This window comes from Littorina saxatilis, linkage group LG5, assembly GCF_037325665.1.
Source record: "Littorina saxatilis isolate snail1 linkage group LG5, US_GU_Lsax_2.0, whole genome shotgun sequence".
NCBI classification, from domain to species: domain Eukaryota; kingdom Metazoa; phylum Mollusca; class Gastropoda; order Littorinimorpha; family Littorinidae; genus Littorina; species Littorina saxatilis.
Genome location: NC_090249.1, coordinates 36,307,638 through 36,324,312, shown reverse-complemented (window position 1 = coordinate 36,324,312; position 16,675 = coordinate 36,307,638). Strand labels below are relative to the sequence as shown.

Sequence of the window (16,675 nt, the reverse complement as noted above, 5' to 3'; positions counted from 1 at the left end):
GCAGGCCTTGGCTGTCGTTTGTTTCCAAACGAAAAGCTTCAGGCTGGCTGTTATCTACTTTAGCTTTTGGCTCTATACCCTCGCTTTCACAGGATCTTTCTCATAGATCGTTTTGGCGACCTGTTGGTCGCACAGTACGGGTCTTTGCTATCTTGGTTCCAGACCTCTTAAGGCTGGCAAGAAGGCGTCTTTGCTTTCTCACATTCCAGTTACACGGATGTCTTCTGTAAGGATATCCTTGGGATACTTAGGGGCTTCCGCCTCAACTCTGGATTTGATTCAGAGTCTTTATAGGGGTTTTGGGCGTGTTTGTTCGCTTGTCACTTAGACTGGCTTGGTTCGAAGCGCTTATTTCTTACGGAATGAACTCCTCTTCTCTACGTGTAATGCAGGTGGCGATCCACCTATTCTGGGTTTCCGTTTTTCTTTCATGTCTTATTTTTAAGACTTTATGTAATTTCTGTCACTTTGGTACGGCTTGGTGCAGCGTTGCTTTAACCCGTTTCAAGGCTAGCCTGGCGGATCTACACGGAAAACGGCCAAGCTTACTCTAGTAGCTTCTGTGAGAAGTGGGAGTAAGCATACTTTCTGGCTATTTTGAATATGGACATCTTTTTCAAGAAAGACTGATCTATGGCTTTTGGGTTGCTTCGAAATTTTCTGGCATTTAAGCAAAAATGGAAAACAAGCTTCGAGTTGCATTTTCAATTCATGAAGCAAGGGTGTGGCTCCTTTAGAGTCACGTTTAGTCAATTAAAACTTTTCGGGTTTCGAAGTTTTTTCCGACTTGCACGGATCTTGTTAGATCATTGAATCAAAGGTTACTTGCCTTATCTTTCATCTCCATCGTGATTCTACCTTGGCTTTTATGCGGAAAACGGGGAAAACCAGCTTCCAATTGTATTTTCAATTCAGGAAGCAAGATTTTGGCTCCTTTAGAGTCAGGTTTGGCTCTTTTAATATTTCGATTTTCGAAAAATTTTCTGACTTTCACGGACCTTGTTAGATCGTTGAATTAAAGGCCATTTGCCTTATCTTTCGTCTCCGTCTTGATTTAACCTTGTACGGTTGGAAATGACGTTAAACACTGTTTTAGGGTGGGTACAGGTCTATCTACTCTGGTAGGGGTATGACTTTTTGAAGTCAACCTTACCTAGATGGACTGCTACACTGGACTCTTGCTCCTGGGGAGCTTGATGTGGTTATTTGTCCCGTGAGGACTCTCAGAAGGTACCTGTCACGGACTCGGCATTGAGTCAGAAAATCTGAAGCTTTTATGATATCACTTAGCACAGCAAGGTGTAAGGATATTGCGAAAGTTTATTTAACCAAGTGAGTCTCTACTTTGATCAGACAGGTGCTTACCTGGTGATTAACACAGTCTGGAGATGTTAGGGCAGTTTTGCCTCTCACCGTATGAGGCAAGGCCTTGGGCCTCCTCTTTGACAGTCCTCTGGTCGGGCCGTTTGGCTGAAGTACTGGAGTCGGCTTACGGGCGGTCTGAGGAGGTTTTTATTAACCTCTCCCTCAGAGACGTCTTGGGACAGGACGGCAGTTCCGCGTTACCGGTTATGGTAGCCTTGGAACAGGTTCTAATTTCATGATTTCTCTATATACCCGCCACCTATAGTAGCAATCTGCTATATGTGAGTTGGGTAAGATATGTAATTTAATCAAAAATTTTAGTAATAAATTTTCATTTGATTAATATACTTACCCAACTCACATCGTTTATTCCCTCCCGCCTCCCCGCTGTGGTGGGTGTTTGGGTCTAAAAAAGGAGTGAGTTGGGCTTCGCTTTAGAATGAATTGCATATGGCGGTGTATGCGCGCGCATACGGAAGGCAGTCTCGTTTCCGGGCTGGCTTAGACACCCTTACGGGTCTCATGTCACTCTTTTTTTAGAGGCGCCTTCCTTGTTACCAAGGGGACGCGTACAGCGTTACCAGCACTGAACTAGGGTTAATTGCTATATGTGAGTTGGGTAAGTATATTAATCAAATGAAAATTTATTACTAAAATTTTTGATTTCTGCTGTTCTGCATATTCTTCATCACAACTTCATTGCTGTTGAAAACAAAAACACCCTTTTACATGGTAAATTCTGATTAATGATAAAGGATTATTATGGTGAATAGGTACTTGCTTTGTTCAGGAATCTTGCCACATTTTTTTTTTCTTTCCTTGCTTTGATGATCATTATATAAGGGATATTTGAACAAGAGTGAATCTTTGCATTCTTTTCCGTCCTTCAGTGCGTATGGATCGACTTTGTGTGTCTGTGTATGGAAGGGATTTGATTCATCTGCCTCACACGCTACACAATCATACATTTGGAAGCATAACGCTGATTAGTACTAGTAGGCTTTTGTACAATGAGTGTCGCTGCACAGATTGTCTTTTTAGGTCTAGTATTCTTTTTGCAATAGTTTTCCGTAGATTCTGTTTTGGATATAAGTCAATTAATGCTCATCTATTTTGCACCTTTAGCTTCTATAGCGCACATTGCTTTTCAAGTTAGGCCAAAAAAAAAAGAGGTCTGTTTACGGTAACATAGGGTGAAAAAATAGGGTCGGTAGGTCGGCTTTTTTTTTTTTTTTCCTCCCCTCTCTATGATGTTTCACAGTTCATTTCTTCTCATCAATCCCTGTTTTTGCCCAACATAACTATAAACAGTACTTTGAGCTTACCTCCCTTCTGTCGTCTGCTGTTTGAGCGCAAACTGTAAGGCTTCTTTTTAAGCCTACTGTCTATATGATACTTACCGAGACAGTACTATTCTTGCACATTATCTATTATAGGCCGAAAAAATTGGACAAAACGCTGAGTGGGTACAATTATCTCCCATAACCATGCGCCACCGTGGATCCCAAGCACTGTCCGAGTGCTTCCCCCTTACAGGATGTAGGTGGCGCGTCCTCTTTCTTTATGAGCTGCAGACCCTCAAAAAGCCCATAACATATCAAGAGGGGAGGCGGGAGGGAAACTCTAATAGTACTGTCTCGGTAAGTATCATATAGACAGTAGGCTTAAAAAGAAGCCTTACAGTCAATATAACACTTACCTCGACAGTACTATTCTTGCACAGAATACCAGAGTGGTGTGAGGGTGATATGTAGAGTATTAAACTCCTTAATCAAAATCACTTAAATCCAAGGATTAAGATACCCAGGCAATTTTCGAACAGTACTACCGTAAAAGAAAATATACCCAAGAAACATACCTTAGACTGACGTGACCATGCTAGCAACCACTGCTGTGTGGTGAACTCAATGTCAAAGTCCAGGCCACTCAAAGCTTGAATACCACTGAGTCTACGGCAAGTGGCTAAAGCGATGAGGAACAATTAGTCTTAAAAATCAGCAACTTGATACTGATGCCTGCCAGGGGTTCAAACTCATTGCTACGCAGGAGTTTGAGGACCAGAAAGACATCCCCCTTGGGAAATGAAACCAGAGGTTTAGACACCGCTGCATTGCTAATACCCGAAAGGACATTAGCGATGAGGGAGGACCTGATCAAGTGTTCAGTTCTGCGACCAGTAGCGGCCGCAATCGTGGAAGCGATGGCAGATCTGTATCCAAGAAGAGTCTTAGAAGAAAGACTCTTCTTTTGATACACTTCCACCAGGAAGTTGGCCAAGTCCTGTGTTGAGGGATAAAGCGGCTTTATCCCCTTGGACAAGGCGAAGGTGGCCCAAGCTCTCCAGCGTAAGTCGTAGAGCTGATTAGTTGATCGCCTCTTAGCGTTCAAGGAAAACTCTACTGAACTCTTGTGCAATCCTAGTGCAAGCAGTTTGGAGCGCACAAGAGCCATGCGGTCAAGCACAGACTCTCTGGACGTGGATGAGGGAGGCATGATCGAGGCTGGAGCAGACCTCCCCCGTCCAGATCCAGAGGTAGAGGGTCTACGTGGGTGAGACCGCGAAGATCTGGAAACCACGGAGCTGTTGGCCAGTAAGGCGCGACCAAAATCAGTCTTGGTCGTTCCTGCAGATATTTTGCCAGCACCCTCGGAATCAGAGATGTCGGGGGATAGGCGTAAGCATCGAGGAGCCTCCACAAGAGAGTGAATGCGTCCAAGTGGAACGCATTCATGTCTCGAAAGGGGCTGACGTACCTGGGAAGCCGAGCGCTGAATCGAGTTACGAACAGATCGATCAGAGGACGGTCCCACCTTGCCCACAGACGCTGTAGAACGTTGTGAGCGATGGTCCATTCTGTGGAGAGAACCTGATCGCCCCGACTGAGAATGTCGGCCAGGGCGTTCAGTTTCCCCGGAACGAACTGGACTGACATCCGGACCTGATTGGTCTGGCACCAGAGCAGAATCTCCTCCGCCAACAGGGAGAGGGACCGAGAATTGGTGCCCCCCTGGTGGCGAAGGTAAGCTAAGCATGTGGTGTTGTTGTCCCCGTTGAAAATCAGAGGGGCCAAGGACAGGCCGAATGGGAGGGCCCGAAACTCGAACACCGTGCCCTCCCAAACGAACCAGAGCAGATGTCGGTACCCCAGGGCCACCAGGATGTGGAAGTAAGCATCCTGGAGGTCCCAGACATGGCCCAATCGTTTGGCCGGATGGCCAACCGGACCGACGAAGGGGTTTCCATCTTGAACTTGCACCTGTGAAGGTACAAGTTCAAGGTGGAGAGGTCCAACACCGGCCTGAACCGGCCGTCCTTTTTGGGGACGGTGAACAGGCGGGAGCAGAACCCCAGAGAAGGCTGAGAAAGGGGGTAGACCGCCTTCTTCTCGACCAACGAGTTCACCTCGTCCTGAAGAGCCTGCCATCTGGCAGGCTCTCGAGGAGGGGGGAACGTCCAAGGTAGAGCGGACAATGGAGGTTGTGACGACAGCGGTAGAGAAAACCCCGACCACACCACCCTCAAGAAAAACTGGTTGGAGACCAGTCTGCCCCACATGCCGCGGGCCCGAAAAAAGGAAACCGCCGGACGAAAGAGGGGCAACTTGAGGGGGCGTCAACGTAGGGCCGGGACTCACTGAAAATTCTGCTGGCGGGCAGGCGCAGGCTTGCGACCACCCCCCCTGGTGGTGCTGCTTCCCCTTACCTGTCTGAGCACCCTTCGTCTTGCTTGGGAACGCAACAGGCGCCTAAGAGGAGGAAGAAGGAGGCAGTGAAACTGGCTTCTTCTTCTTCTTCTGAGGCTGGGAGCTGGAGGTGACTGTAGCACTTCTCTTACTCCCCGCCGCCGTCGCCGAAGCAGCGAGGCCAACCATCAGAGAATCAGTGTTCCTCTGGCGTGTGGACTCCACCACAGAACGAACAGTGTCCGGATGAAAGAGGGAAGAAGGCTGAGGAAACGTGTTCCTCAGACTCTTCCTCATATCCGGAGGCACTATAGAAGTAGGCAGAAAATGATCACGGAACAGGGCCAATAAAGTGGACCCGTGTTCCAATGGCCAATTCTGCCGCAGACGTCACGCACGATCGCACGGCATGCAAAGCCCGATCCACTCGAACCGTGTCAAGGACCCGAGTGGAATCGGACTCTGCCCGATTGGGAGGGTCCAACAGTGTGGACAGCGTGCTCATCCATGTCAAGGCCTGTGATTGGGCCTCGACTGTGGAAGAAACGGTGGCCTCAAGATTGTGGAACGAAGCAGAGCTCAGTTCCACCTTCTTGACCGAAGGCACCTCCCCAACGAACACATCACCGTCAGTCCCACCCTAAACACTCGAAGTCTGGAAAGGGAGAGTTCGAGAGTCAAAGGGAAAAGGGAGGGACGAAACAGATTGGACACGAGGAAACAGTGGAGGTGCGCCTCCCGAAGGAAAGCATGGCACTGAACCCGCGTCCTCCCGAGGAACATAGGTCGCGTTTGCACGTGAATCTGTACTCCTCAGGCGATGTGCTGCCGCTTCCACCGTGGCACTTAGACTAGGGTGGAACGCGAATTGCCGGCGGCCGGATCGTTCATAAAACGAGCCGCCGGCAGACGCGGCGTGAGCCTCCCGCGCCCGGGCCGAAGCGGACTCAAAGGACGAGAGGGCGTCTCAGGGAAGGACGTCCTGAAACTGTTCAAACGTCCTTCTAGCTGTGCGAGGACGAGCCTCCTGCCTCTCGTCCTCAGACCCCGGGTCCACGTCCTGTGTGTCAACACTAGACGACAGACGCTTAAGAGAGGCATCCGTGACGTCAAGACGCCGCGTGATGTCTGTCATGTACTGTTGGAAAGTACGAAGCATAGCTTCGGAAGTTCCATCAGAAACCGGCAAGGGTAGAGGTTCAGTGTTAACCTCAGGGCGACCCTGATCCTCCTCCCTATCGTCCTCCGACTCACTCTCCTCTTCACTTCCCGACAACTCCTCAAAAGCAGGAGTGTAGGGAGCTGAGGGGGAAGAGCCGAAAGCGATGAAGCAGGCTGTGAAGAAACGCCCACAGAAGCAAGAGGCCGCGAAGACCCCTGCCCCAAAGACGAAACGTCTCCAGCAGCCGAAGGGGGAGAAAAACAACAACCCTGCGACTGTTGGGTCAGCCCAGCCAACGAACCCCCGCCATTTATAGACTGAACAGGAACCCATGGGGTCTGATCAGAAAAGAAATGGTCCGGTCCGGTCGGGGGTGCCGATCCGGTCCGGTAGGGTGGTCCGGTCCGGTGCCGTACCATCCGGAGGTCCCGTTCAGCACCGAACCATCGTACCCACAGAAGTGTTCGGGTGGTTAGGTCCGGACGTGGACATACCGTACCATCCGGACCCGTAGGTCCGGTGGTCCGGTTCGGTGCCAGACCATCCAGACCAACAGAGGTGGTCGGGTGGTCCCGCACCGGACCATCCGGACCCGTAGGTCCGGACCCGTAGGTCCGGTACCATCCGGAGGTCCTGTTCGGCACCGAACCATCCGTACGCACAGAAGTGTTCGGGTGGTTCGGTCCGGGCGTGGACGTACGTACCGTACCATCCGGACCCGTAGGTCCGGTTCGGTGCCAGACCATCCGGACCAACAGAGGTGGTCGGGTGGTCCGGACCGGTCCGGTAGGGTGGTCCGGTGTTCCGGTCCGGTGTTCCGGTCCGGTCCCGTACCATCCGGAGGTCCCGTTCGGTACCGAACCATCCGTACCCACAGAAGTGTTCGGGTGGCTCGGTCCGGACGTGGACACACCGTACCATCCGGACCCGTAAGTCCGGTATGGTCCGGTTCGGTGCCAGACCATCCGGACCAACAGAGGTGGTCGGGTGGTCCGGTCCGGACCGGACCACCGGTCCAGCACCGGACCATCCGGACCCGTAGGTCCGGTCCGGTCCCGCACCATCCGGAGGTCCCGTTCGGCACCGAACCACCCGTACCCACAGAAGTGTTCGGGTGGCTCGGTCCGGACGTGGACATACCGTACCATCCGGACCCGTAGGTCCGGTTCGGTGCCAGACCATCCGGACCAACAGAGGTGGTCGGGTGGTCCGGACCGATCCGGTAGGGTGGTCCGGTGTTCCGGTCCTGTCCCATACCATCCGGAGGTCCCGTACGGCACCGAACCATCCGTACCCACTGAAGTGTTCGGTCCGGACGTGGACCTACCGTACCATCCGGACCCGTAGGTCCGGTGGTCCGGTATGGTCCGGTTCGGTGACAGACCATCCGGACCAACAGAGGTGGTCGGGTGGTCCGGTACCGGACCATCCGAACCCGTAGATTCGGTCCGGTCCCGCACCATCCGGAGGTCCCGTTCGGTACCGAACCATCCGTACCCACAGAAGTGTTCGGGTGGCTCGGTCCGGACGTGGACATACCGTACCATCCGGACCCGTAGGTCCGGCATGGTCCGGTTCGGTGCCAGACCACCCGGACCAACAGAGGTGGTCGAGTGGTCCGGTCCCGACCGGACCACTGGTCCGGTACCGTACCCTCCGGACCCGTAGGTCCGGTGTGTTCCGGTTCGGTGCCAGACCACCCAGACCAACAGAGGTGGTCGGGTGGTCCGGTCCCGACCGAAACACTGGTCCCGTACCGTACCATCCGGACCCGTAGGTCCGGGGGGTCCGGCAAGGGCCAGAGGTACTGTCCCGCACCGGACCCTAAGGTCCGGTACGGTCCCGTACCATGGGTCCCGTCCGGACCAAACCCGGAGGTCAAGTCCAGTCGGGACCCGTGGGTCCGGTTCGATCCCGACCCGTAAGCCTGGAACGTTCCGGACCCTTGGTCCGGACCATCCGTCACCCGAACACCAGACGCTAAGGAATGGCGTGGGGTCAAGACGGTCCGGTCGGAGGTGTCGGTCTGAGCAACAGAAACAATGTTCCCGTCGCCCTGACCATTCGACAGAAGTACCACGTTCTGTCGAACACCTCCACGTCCAGTAACTAGTCGGCCGGAGCGTTTCAAGAGGGACAGCCACCAGTCACACGGACGTCAGAGGGAACCGTAGTAGCAGTGGTCGTAGGCACGAAGCCTGAAACCCCTGCCCCCACAGGACCGCCCTGAACGGGGTCAATTCGCATCCCAACCCCAGCGGGGAGGGAATTCAGAGACCCCGTCATCTCCTCCGATCTCCCCCCCCAGGAGGCCGAAACTACTGTCAAAACAGCAGCAGACGACCCAGCGAGGGAGTTCAGAGGAGGACCCGTGTCCCTCCTGGCTTCCACAGCGGTGGAAACCGAGGAGGGCACAGGAGAGGCACCGGAAAAAGAAAGATTTTAATGCCAACTGCACCCGGTGTTCCCAGGCGGTCACCCATCCAAGTACTAACCGGGCCCGACGTTGCTTAACTTCGGTGGTCGGACGAGAACCGGTGTTTTCAACGTGGTATGGCCGTTGGCTGTCAAAACCTGAGTCTCTCCAGTAGCCCCTAGATCGGATTCACCAACCCCCAAAGAGGGTTGGGAATCGACCTGCCCCCGGATTCGAGCCAGGGGGGAGAAGGAAACCTTCCCCCCAGGCTTGAAACCGGGAGGAGCTGAAGCCTGAGACTGAGGGCCGGACAACGGCGTCGAAGGGGGGGAAGCCTGTTCCACTGAAGGAGAAGGAGAAAGAAGCTTTTTCTTTCCCCTCGAACTTCCCCGAACCTTCGACGGCGCAGCCCCGCCCGAAGTCCCAGGCTCAAGCCCAGCCTGTTTGAGCAAGCTCGCATTGAGCTTGCTCAAACAGGCTTTCTCCGCCCTCCCTCGCCGCAAACGCAAAGCGTTTGGGGAGGGAGAGTCGGAGCGCCGAAAGATCCCCTTCTCCGTGCGTAAAACATGACGCTGGGCGCCCGGAGAAGGGTTGCCCCCGGCAGACTCTGGTTCCGTAGAACCAGAGCCCAAAACAGGACGAGACATCCTACCTCGCCCTGTACGTACCCTTAAAGACCGAGAATTAACAAAATTCAAAGAAAATTTAGGTCAATACTCAAGTGAATGCGGCGAAACGAGAAGCAGACGACCGGTCACCACGAAGTAGGACGGGAGGCACGCCGAGTCCGCCACACAAAAACGGAGGCACAAGTTGAAGGAAACACAACGTAGCCTCAAGCCAGAAGTGGAATAACACACAATAATCCAACAGGTGATAGTCCACACAGAAAAGGAGCCTCTTAGTCCAAAATAATCCGGGAGCGTAGCAGAAACACAGCCGGTCTGACACGCGCGAAAAAAGAAAGAGGACGCGCCACCTACATCCTGTAAGGGGGAAGCACTCGGACAGTGCTTGGGATCCACGGTGGCGCATGGTTATGGGAGATAATTGTACCCACTCAGCGTTTTGTCCAATTTTTTCGGCCTATAATAGATAATGTGCAAGAATAGTACTGTCGAGGTAAGTGTTATATTGACAGCTCTATTTTGGATGCGTTTTATTATTTTTTTTCAGACGATCCAAAAAAAAGATTAGGGTCGGGCCTAAAAACTAGGGTCGGTCGGGTTACCGTAAACAGACCTATTTTTTTTTTGTGCCTTATCAGACTTGCAAGTTTCTTTCCAGTGACTTTATTTAGTGTCAGATGATGGCTGCAGTTGGGATATATTATATCTACTTTAATCCTACCTCTCTTGTCCTGCATGGGTGCAGTCCTCTTTGTTGGCTGAATTGCATAGTTATTCATTCCAGTGTGTGTTTGTCAGGGGGGGGGGGGGGGGGCAGAGGAGGGAGGGGGATACCTGAATAATCCTTGTGTCTGTAATTCTCTGGCCAGAGTCATGGTATAAGGTTGTGCTGGCAGCTGTTTGTGAGCACCCGTTCCGCCATACACATGTGCTAGTGTGGGCAAGCGTCACAAGCCCATGATCTTACAAGTTGCAATCGGCACGCGTCACAAGTCTATCATCTTACAAATACTCCTCATTGTCTCTGTCGACAACCGGCTGCGTCCCTTTAGGTTGTGTATTGGCACGCGTTAGAAGCCCATCAGCTTACAATTAAGCTGCAAATCGGCATGCGTCTCAAGCCTATCTGTTTCTTTATCTATATGTCTGTCTGAGGGTGGGTGAGGCTAAAGGGCTTTGGAGGGAGGGGGGGGGGGGGTATACCTGAATTAAGCTGTGTCTGCCATCTGTTTATTTTTCTGTCGATCTGGCTTTTAAAGCTGGGGTATTTTCACTCGGTCCTTGTCTGTTGCTTCACTTAATTGTTTTGTTTTCTAATTCTTCAGCTGAACTTATGAGTTAATATTTAGTCAAGTCAAGTGCTGCGTTTCATTGCAAAAATATGAAGCTACTCTTTTGCGTAAGAGCTGGGCAGGGAATTTTGTGTTATGATCATTATTAAGAATTCGTGTTTTCATCTGTTTTTGTGTGGCATGTGGCACTGTGCCCGTGTGTGTGAGTGTGTTTTGGGCATTTTGGTTAGGAAATCAGTGAAGGGAAATCAGTGAAAAAAATGAGTGTACGAAAAAGTTTGGACTTTCTAACAAATATTGAGCTTTTGAACAATTTCTCCTGTTTTTGTTTTAACTGCTGGTTTTCAATTAAAGACTGTACATGTATATATGCTTTGTATCAGCACTCGCTGTGTTTCTCAGTTTGTGTCTGTCCTTCCATCTGTACATGTCTATGTGTCTGTGTGTGTATGTTTTACACATCGGTTCATTGCACATGCAGTTAGATTCTCTTATCCTTAATGTCATAGCTTACATATCGGAATGTACTAGATCCAAGCTTTTTGATTCATCCTATCATTTAAATGAATACATATATATATATATGTGTGTGTGCTTGACACAGGAAAAAGAAAGAGGAGGTATGTTTTTCTTAATATGTGTATGCTTGACACAGGAAAAAGAAAGAGGAGGTATGTTTTTCTTAGCCCTGGGATGCATTTCTATATACACGGTCAAACCGTGTTTAGTACTTTCTCATTTTATTTCCTGCACATGGAACACATAGAATATGGTCCAAAGTGGAACCTTTGTCTCTGAAATATGCCAGTGTGACTACTCTAGGCATTTACTGAAAACCTCCTAGGAACTGAAGCTGCTATACAAAGGGAACTCACTTCTGTTATGATTTTGATGCATATGCAGTTCCTGAAAAGTGAACAGAAAACTGACAATTTAACAATTATCATGAACTCCGTTGGAAAGCCACATATGGAAAAATAACGTTAAAAAAACGATCCACACTGGAAACAACCCATACCAAATCAAGAACGTTTTAATATTTTTGAATTTCTCAAAGACAAACAGCTGTAAAGCATTCATGAAAGTAAAGAGACACGCAAGTGTAACTATATAAAGAACACAATCTGTAGAACAATCAAGTGTTAAAAACTAAAAAAACAGAACAATTGGATTGATCACTGGAAAGAGATGAAAAATGTAAAACAAAAGAAATCTATTGCTATTTAGACAAAGGTTCCACTCATCATTGCACGTTGATAGAGGGGAGATTATCTTTCTTGCTGCATATTGCATATAGGATTTATCAGTACTTTGTAGTGAACACATAGGTATAGTGCGCTTTTTTTTTCTTTTCATGATGAAATAATTTTAGGTCTGTATGGTGCATTGAGAGATGCATGCATGTTCTTCTGCCCGACTTTTTTTTGTTGTAACAAGGCATTTAATTGGCTGTTGGCTGTAGGTCAGAGTGGAGCAGTGGTAGAGAATGCAGCAATCAAACTGACCCCCAGGTAAATCCATAATGTCTTGCTTTTGATATGTTATCTGCTTTATAGTCACATAAATGTGTACTATTTTACAGACAAGCATTCAGCACATTGCCAGACAGATTCAGTTCATTTGAGGAAAACTACACGCAGAAATGTAATCTATCTTGTCACAGTCACATTGATAAATGTAATGTGTCTTGTCACAGTCACATTGATAAATGTAATCTGTCTTGTCACAGTCACATTGATCAATGTAATCTGTCTTGTCACAGTCACATTGATAATTATAAATGTAATGTGTCTTATCACAGTCATATTGATAAATGTAATCTGTCTTGTCACAGTCACATTGATAAATGTAATCTGTCTTGTCACAGTCACATTGATAAATGTAATCTGTCTTGTCACAGTCACATTGATAAGTGTAATCTGTCTTGTCACAGTCACATTGATAAGTGTAATCTGTCTTGTCACAGTCACATTGATAAATGTAATGTGTCTTGTCACAGTCACATTGATAAATGTAATGTGTCTTGTCACAGTCATATTGATAAATGTAATCTGTCTTGTCACAGTCACATTGATAAATGTAATCTGTCTTGTCACAGTCACATTGATAAATGTAATCTGTCTTGTCACAGTTACATTGATAAATGTAATCTGTCTTGTCACAGTCACAATTATTTGTTTACCATTTTACATGCATGTGTTCAGTGCATTGCTGGACTAGCTAATTCAGTTCATTTTACAAAAGCTATGTTGTAGTCCCATTTATGTGCTCTCAATTTTGTACAGACATGCAGCGCATTGCTAGACTGATTCGGTTAATTTTAGGAAAACTATGTGCAGAAATGTAATCTGCGTTAATTGTCAGTCACATTGATCAATTTGTTTACCATTTTAAAGACATGCCTTAAATGTATTGCAGGACTGCATGAATTGTTTCATTTGGAGAAAACTACATGCAGAAATGTAAACTGCCTTAATTATGGTCACATTAATATTTTTGCCATTTTACAGACAATTGTTCACTACATAGCTGGACTGATTCAGTTAATGTCGGGAAATCTATCTGCAGAATGTTTTTAGACATTCTTTGAAGGTTCAGAACTGTGAATGTTTCGTGTTATACGATGACATTTCAGAAATGATGTTATCTTTTTATCGTTTACCATATTGCGTGCGGCACAGAACACATACTTGCCCATGTAGAGTTTCCGATTAATTGTTTCGAGGAGTCATCAGCTGAGTACAGTATGATGTGTATCTATTTCACGGTTATATGCAGTGTCATATTCAGATTGGAGAATGGAAATTAATCTCTTTTCTTATTTCCAAACCACTCATTTATTGGCAGTTTCATATCAAGGCTGAGAAACTGAAAGTCACAAGCTGGGTTTCAGATAAACTGACAGAGTAGCGCACATTATATTTTAAATTTGAATATACATGTCAGTATAAGTGAACATATTGCTTAATTTCAGCATACACAGTGTACAAATACTTCACGATCCGCAAACATCTGGTACAGTACTTTAATAATTGGATGTCAGATCTCTTTGTGCTCTGTTGGCTCACAGTTTTGGTGGAACTTAGCTGTAAATTAGTTCAGTGTTGTCTAAAATTCTAATCATAACAATTATATGCCAGAACGGTGTACATCCCTGTGTCAAATATAGATGGTATATTATAATCCCACCTGGAAGGCAGTCCAAATTGTCTGTGGATGACTTTCTTTTTGTGTGAATATATTTGAGCTACCTTCTTTTCTGACTCAAACTTTTATTGTCTGTATAAAGCTACTTGTTTACTTTAATTGACAGTTTAAATGTTCGTTACTCTGTGAGATATTCTTTTCCCTGTGATTGAAACCTTTTGTCTTTTGTCTGTGTACTGCATAACAGGATCATTACCTTGTCTATGGTATGTCCACTCTTTTGAGTCACCTTCACAATCGACCTTCGCATGGCAATGAATTTGTCTCCCTCTTCTTATTTTCATCACAGCGCTTTTTCTGTTTCTGTTCTAGCATAACTGGACTCTGCGTTTTACCTGAAATAGGACCGAGTAACAGTTTTGTAGAATAGATGTGCACCTCATATTAACTAACTAATATTACTATTTAATTTACCCTATTCATGTTTTTTTCTCTCTATATGTTGCTTTCATGATCTTCATTTTCTTCTCCTTCATCTGCATTTTCTTTTGGGACGCATTGTATTGTTAGAATATTACTGGAAAGTTAAATGAGCAAATACGATTAAGGTCTAATTTAATTACTGCTGTTCGTATATAGTAAGTTTTCTAGCTATGGTGACGTTAATTTCAGGGGCAGTATTAAAATTAATTATTGTCATAGAATTGACTTTTGTTCAAAGATAAATCTGGTTATAACTACAGCCTCTTTAAATAGATGATGTTCAGAAAAAAAAAGTCTTTGAGGGTATTTATTGGCTGTGGAAGAGTTGCACCTCCTCTTTGAAAAAGTGAGTCAATCATGTCACACCGCTGATCAGTGGAGACAAGCAACCAATACAGCACAGTGAATAATAAGCTTTGATGTGCATGTTGTCCAGTGTCTGCTCGGTATGATGCCCTTTTCTTTACAAAAAATGCTCATTGGAGCTTGTTTTTCACTGCCACCATGATCGCTTTCCTTCACTGATCCATAGATGTGTCCTGTGACTGATCTTATCGCATGTTTGCTTCATTGTTTTGAAGGGACACAACTCTTCCACAAGCAATAAAACCCCTGACAATTATTTCCGAAATTCGCCGACATGTAAAAGGATTTTCTGTTGCTGAAAAACAACCTCATTTTAGTGGCTTGATTAAGATTATCATTCTACGCTTTTTTTTTTTAAATCTTGTAGCTTTGGTAATGGAGAGGTGTTTACATAATATGCCTGTGAAAAGGTTGACCCTTTTTGGTATCAGTGATAAAAATCAGATCAGAACCAGCCAAATAAACTATACCATCATTTCTTTTTTTTTATAAAAGTGAAGTTTGATGGTAACAATAAAACATGCAGTTCTTATTTATTTTTATTTTTTTTTTACATGTATATAAGACTGTTTGTATTCCTGCTGGAACAAAGCCCCTTACTGATGCTGCATAAAAATTGCTGCTTCTCCTTAATTAAGTTGCAGATACCTGATTTGCTTATGCATGCCTTGCTCCCTTCACATAGATGTTGCTTCACATTTTGTTCTCTCTCAGTCTTCAATCCTTTCAATGATCTGTCTTGCATGACTTTAATGAGGGGATCCTGGGACCTTCAATTTTAGTTTAGACTATTTACTAACTTTCCACCATAAGCATTTTTATAACAAGATATATATGATACCTTTAAAAAATGTAATTAATTCACCATAAATTGAAACATTTATATTTGACAGACATTAAAGTAGGGTTTGCGTGAACTTTAAGGGGGAGGGGGATTTTTATTTGTTTTAAATTATTGTTTTATTAGAATGCTCAATCTAAGAAAAATCATTCTGGAAATCAGCATAAAGACATATGTAAAATAATGATGAGTTCTTGCTTTTCTAAGAACTCATGTTTATGCAGTTGTACATGTATATCATTGTGTGTAAAAGGCATATACATTTACCCACTGTTTTATCTTTTGTGTGCGCATGTGCATTCAGTCAAGACAATATAGTTCAAGGGAGAGATGTACGTCTTATAAAGAGAAACAGATGTTTTTATATAGAAGGGAGAAAAAAGGACAGAATTACATCCTGGCTTTTTTCGGTCATGAGCAGGAAAATAGCTCAGTCGGTAGCGGCGCTGGCTTCAAACCCAGTTGTCGTGCGCTATCGACGTGGGTTCGATCCCCATGTTCTGTGAGGGATTTATTTCCCAGAGTCAACTTTGTGCAGACTCTCCTTGGTGTCCGATCACCCCTGTGTGCACGCATGCGCACGATAAAGAACCTAAGTTCACAGCAAAAGTCTCAGGGCTTGAAAATATGAATACACGCATGCAGGAAGAAAAAAAAATGGGAAGCGACGTATATACTGTATGGCAGCTCGCTTTCCCCAGGGAGAAAGCAGCCCGAATTTCCATGAAGCTAACCTCACAGGACGATATGAATCGTATCCTTATCCTCATTTTACCTCTGGGATTTGTTTGCATTTTCAATATGATAATTTCACCAGCATTGTTATAAAAGACATTTCTATAGATAATTCCGTGAGTTTCATGTTTTTGGTGAAACAAGTGTCTAATTTGGGCTTGAAAGATTAACTCTGTCTTACTGATGTCTTTTATTCCATTTCTCAGACACATCATCAGTACTCCAGTCCGAACCAGCTCTCACGTTTCGCTGCGACGAACCGCAGCAACTGTGACAATCAAATGGGTGAGGATTTTTTTTGACACTCTCTGTGTGTTATTTTATCATCTGTGAACTTGAAATGTCGGGTGGGAAGAAGGGGTGTGCTTTTTTACATTTAGTCAAGTATTGACATAGACGGGGAATCGAGACGAGGGTGGTGGTGTGTGTGTGTGTGTAGAGCGATTCAGAGAAAACTACTGGCCCGATCTTCATAACATTTTACATGAGAGTTCCTGGGTATGATATCCCGAGACGTTTTTGAAATTTTTTCGATAAATGTCTTTGATGACGTCAT

The 16,675-nt window shown here is 46.4% G+C and overlaps 1 protein-coding gene and 1 non-coding gene across 13 annotated transcripts in view; one reads left to right on the top strand and one right to left on the bottom strand.

Annotated features, from left to right (window-relative positions):
• LOC138967005 (cytosolic carboxypeptidase-like protein 5) overlaps window positions 1-16,675 on the top strand; it is a 46,801-nt gene that overhangs the window by 25,438 nt on the left and 4,688 nt on the right. For 4 of the 12 annotated variants that reach the window (XM_070339435.1, XM_070339440.1, XM_070339441.1 and 1 more), the window contains 2 exons: window positions 12,010-12,058; window positions 16,326-16,404. In XM_070339435.1, the coding sequence (XP_070195536.1) occupies window positions 12,010-12,058; window positions 16,326-16,404 (128 nt within the window). Of the gene's footprint in view, window positions 1-12,009; window positions 12,059-13,521; window positions 13,563-13,941; window positions 13,961-14,066; window positions 14,105-16,325; window positions 16,405-16,675 lie in introns of all 12 variants that reach the window. The other 8 variants (XM_070339445.1, XM_070339439.1, XM_070339443.1 and 5 more) reach the window with 4 other exon arrangements.
• LOC138967864 (5S ribosomal RNA) lies at window positions 8,657-8,775 on the bottom strand. The gene has a single exon (XR_011456041.1). It is a non-coding gene; the product is annotated as a 5S ribosomal RNA (ribosomal RNA).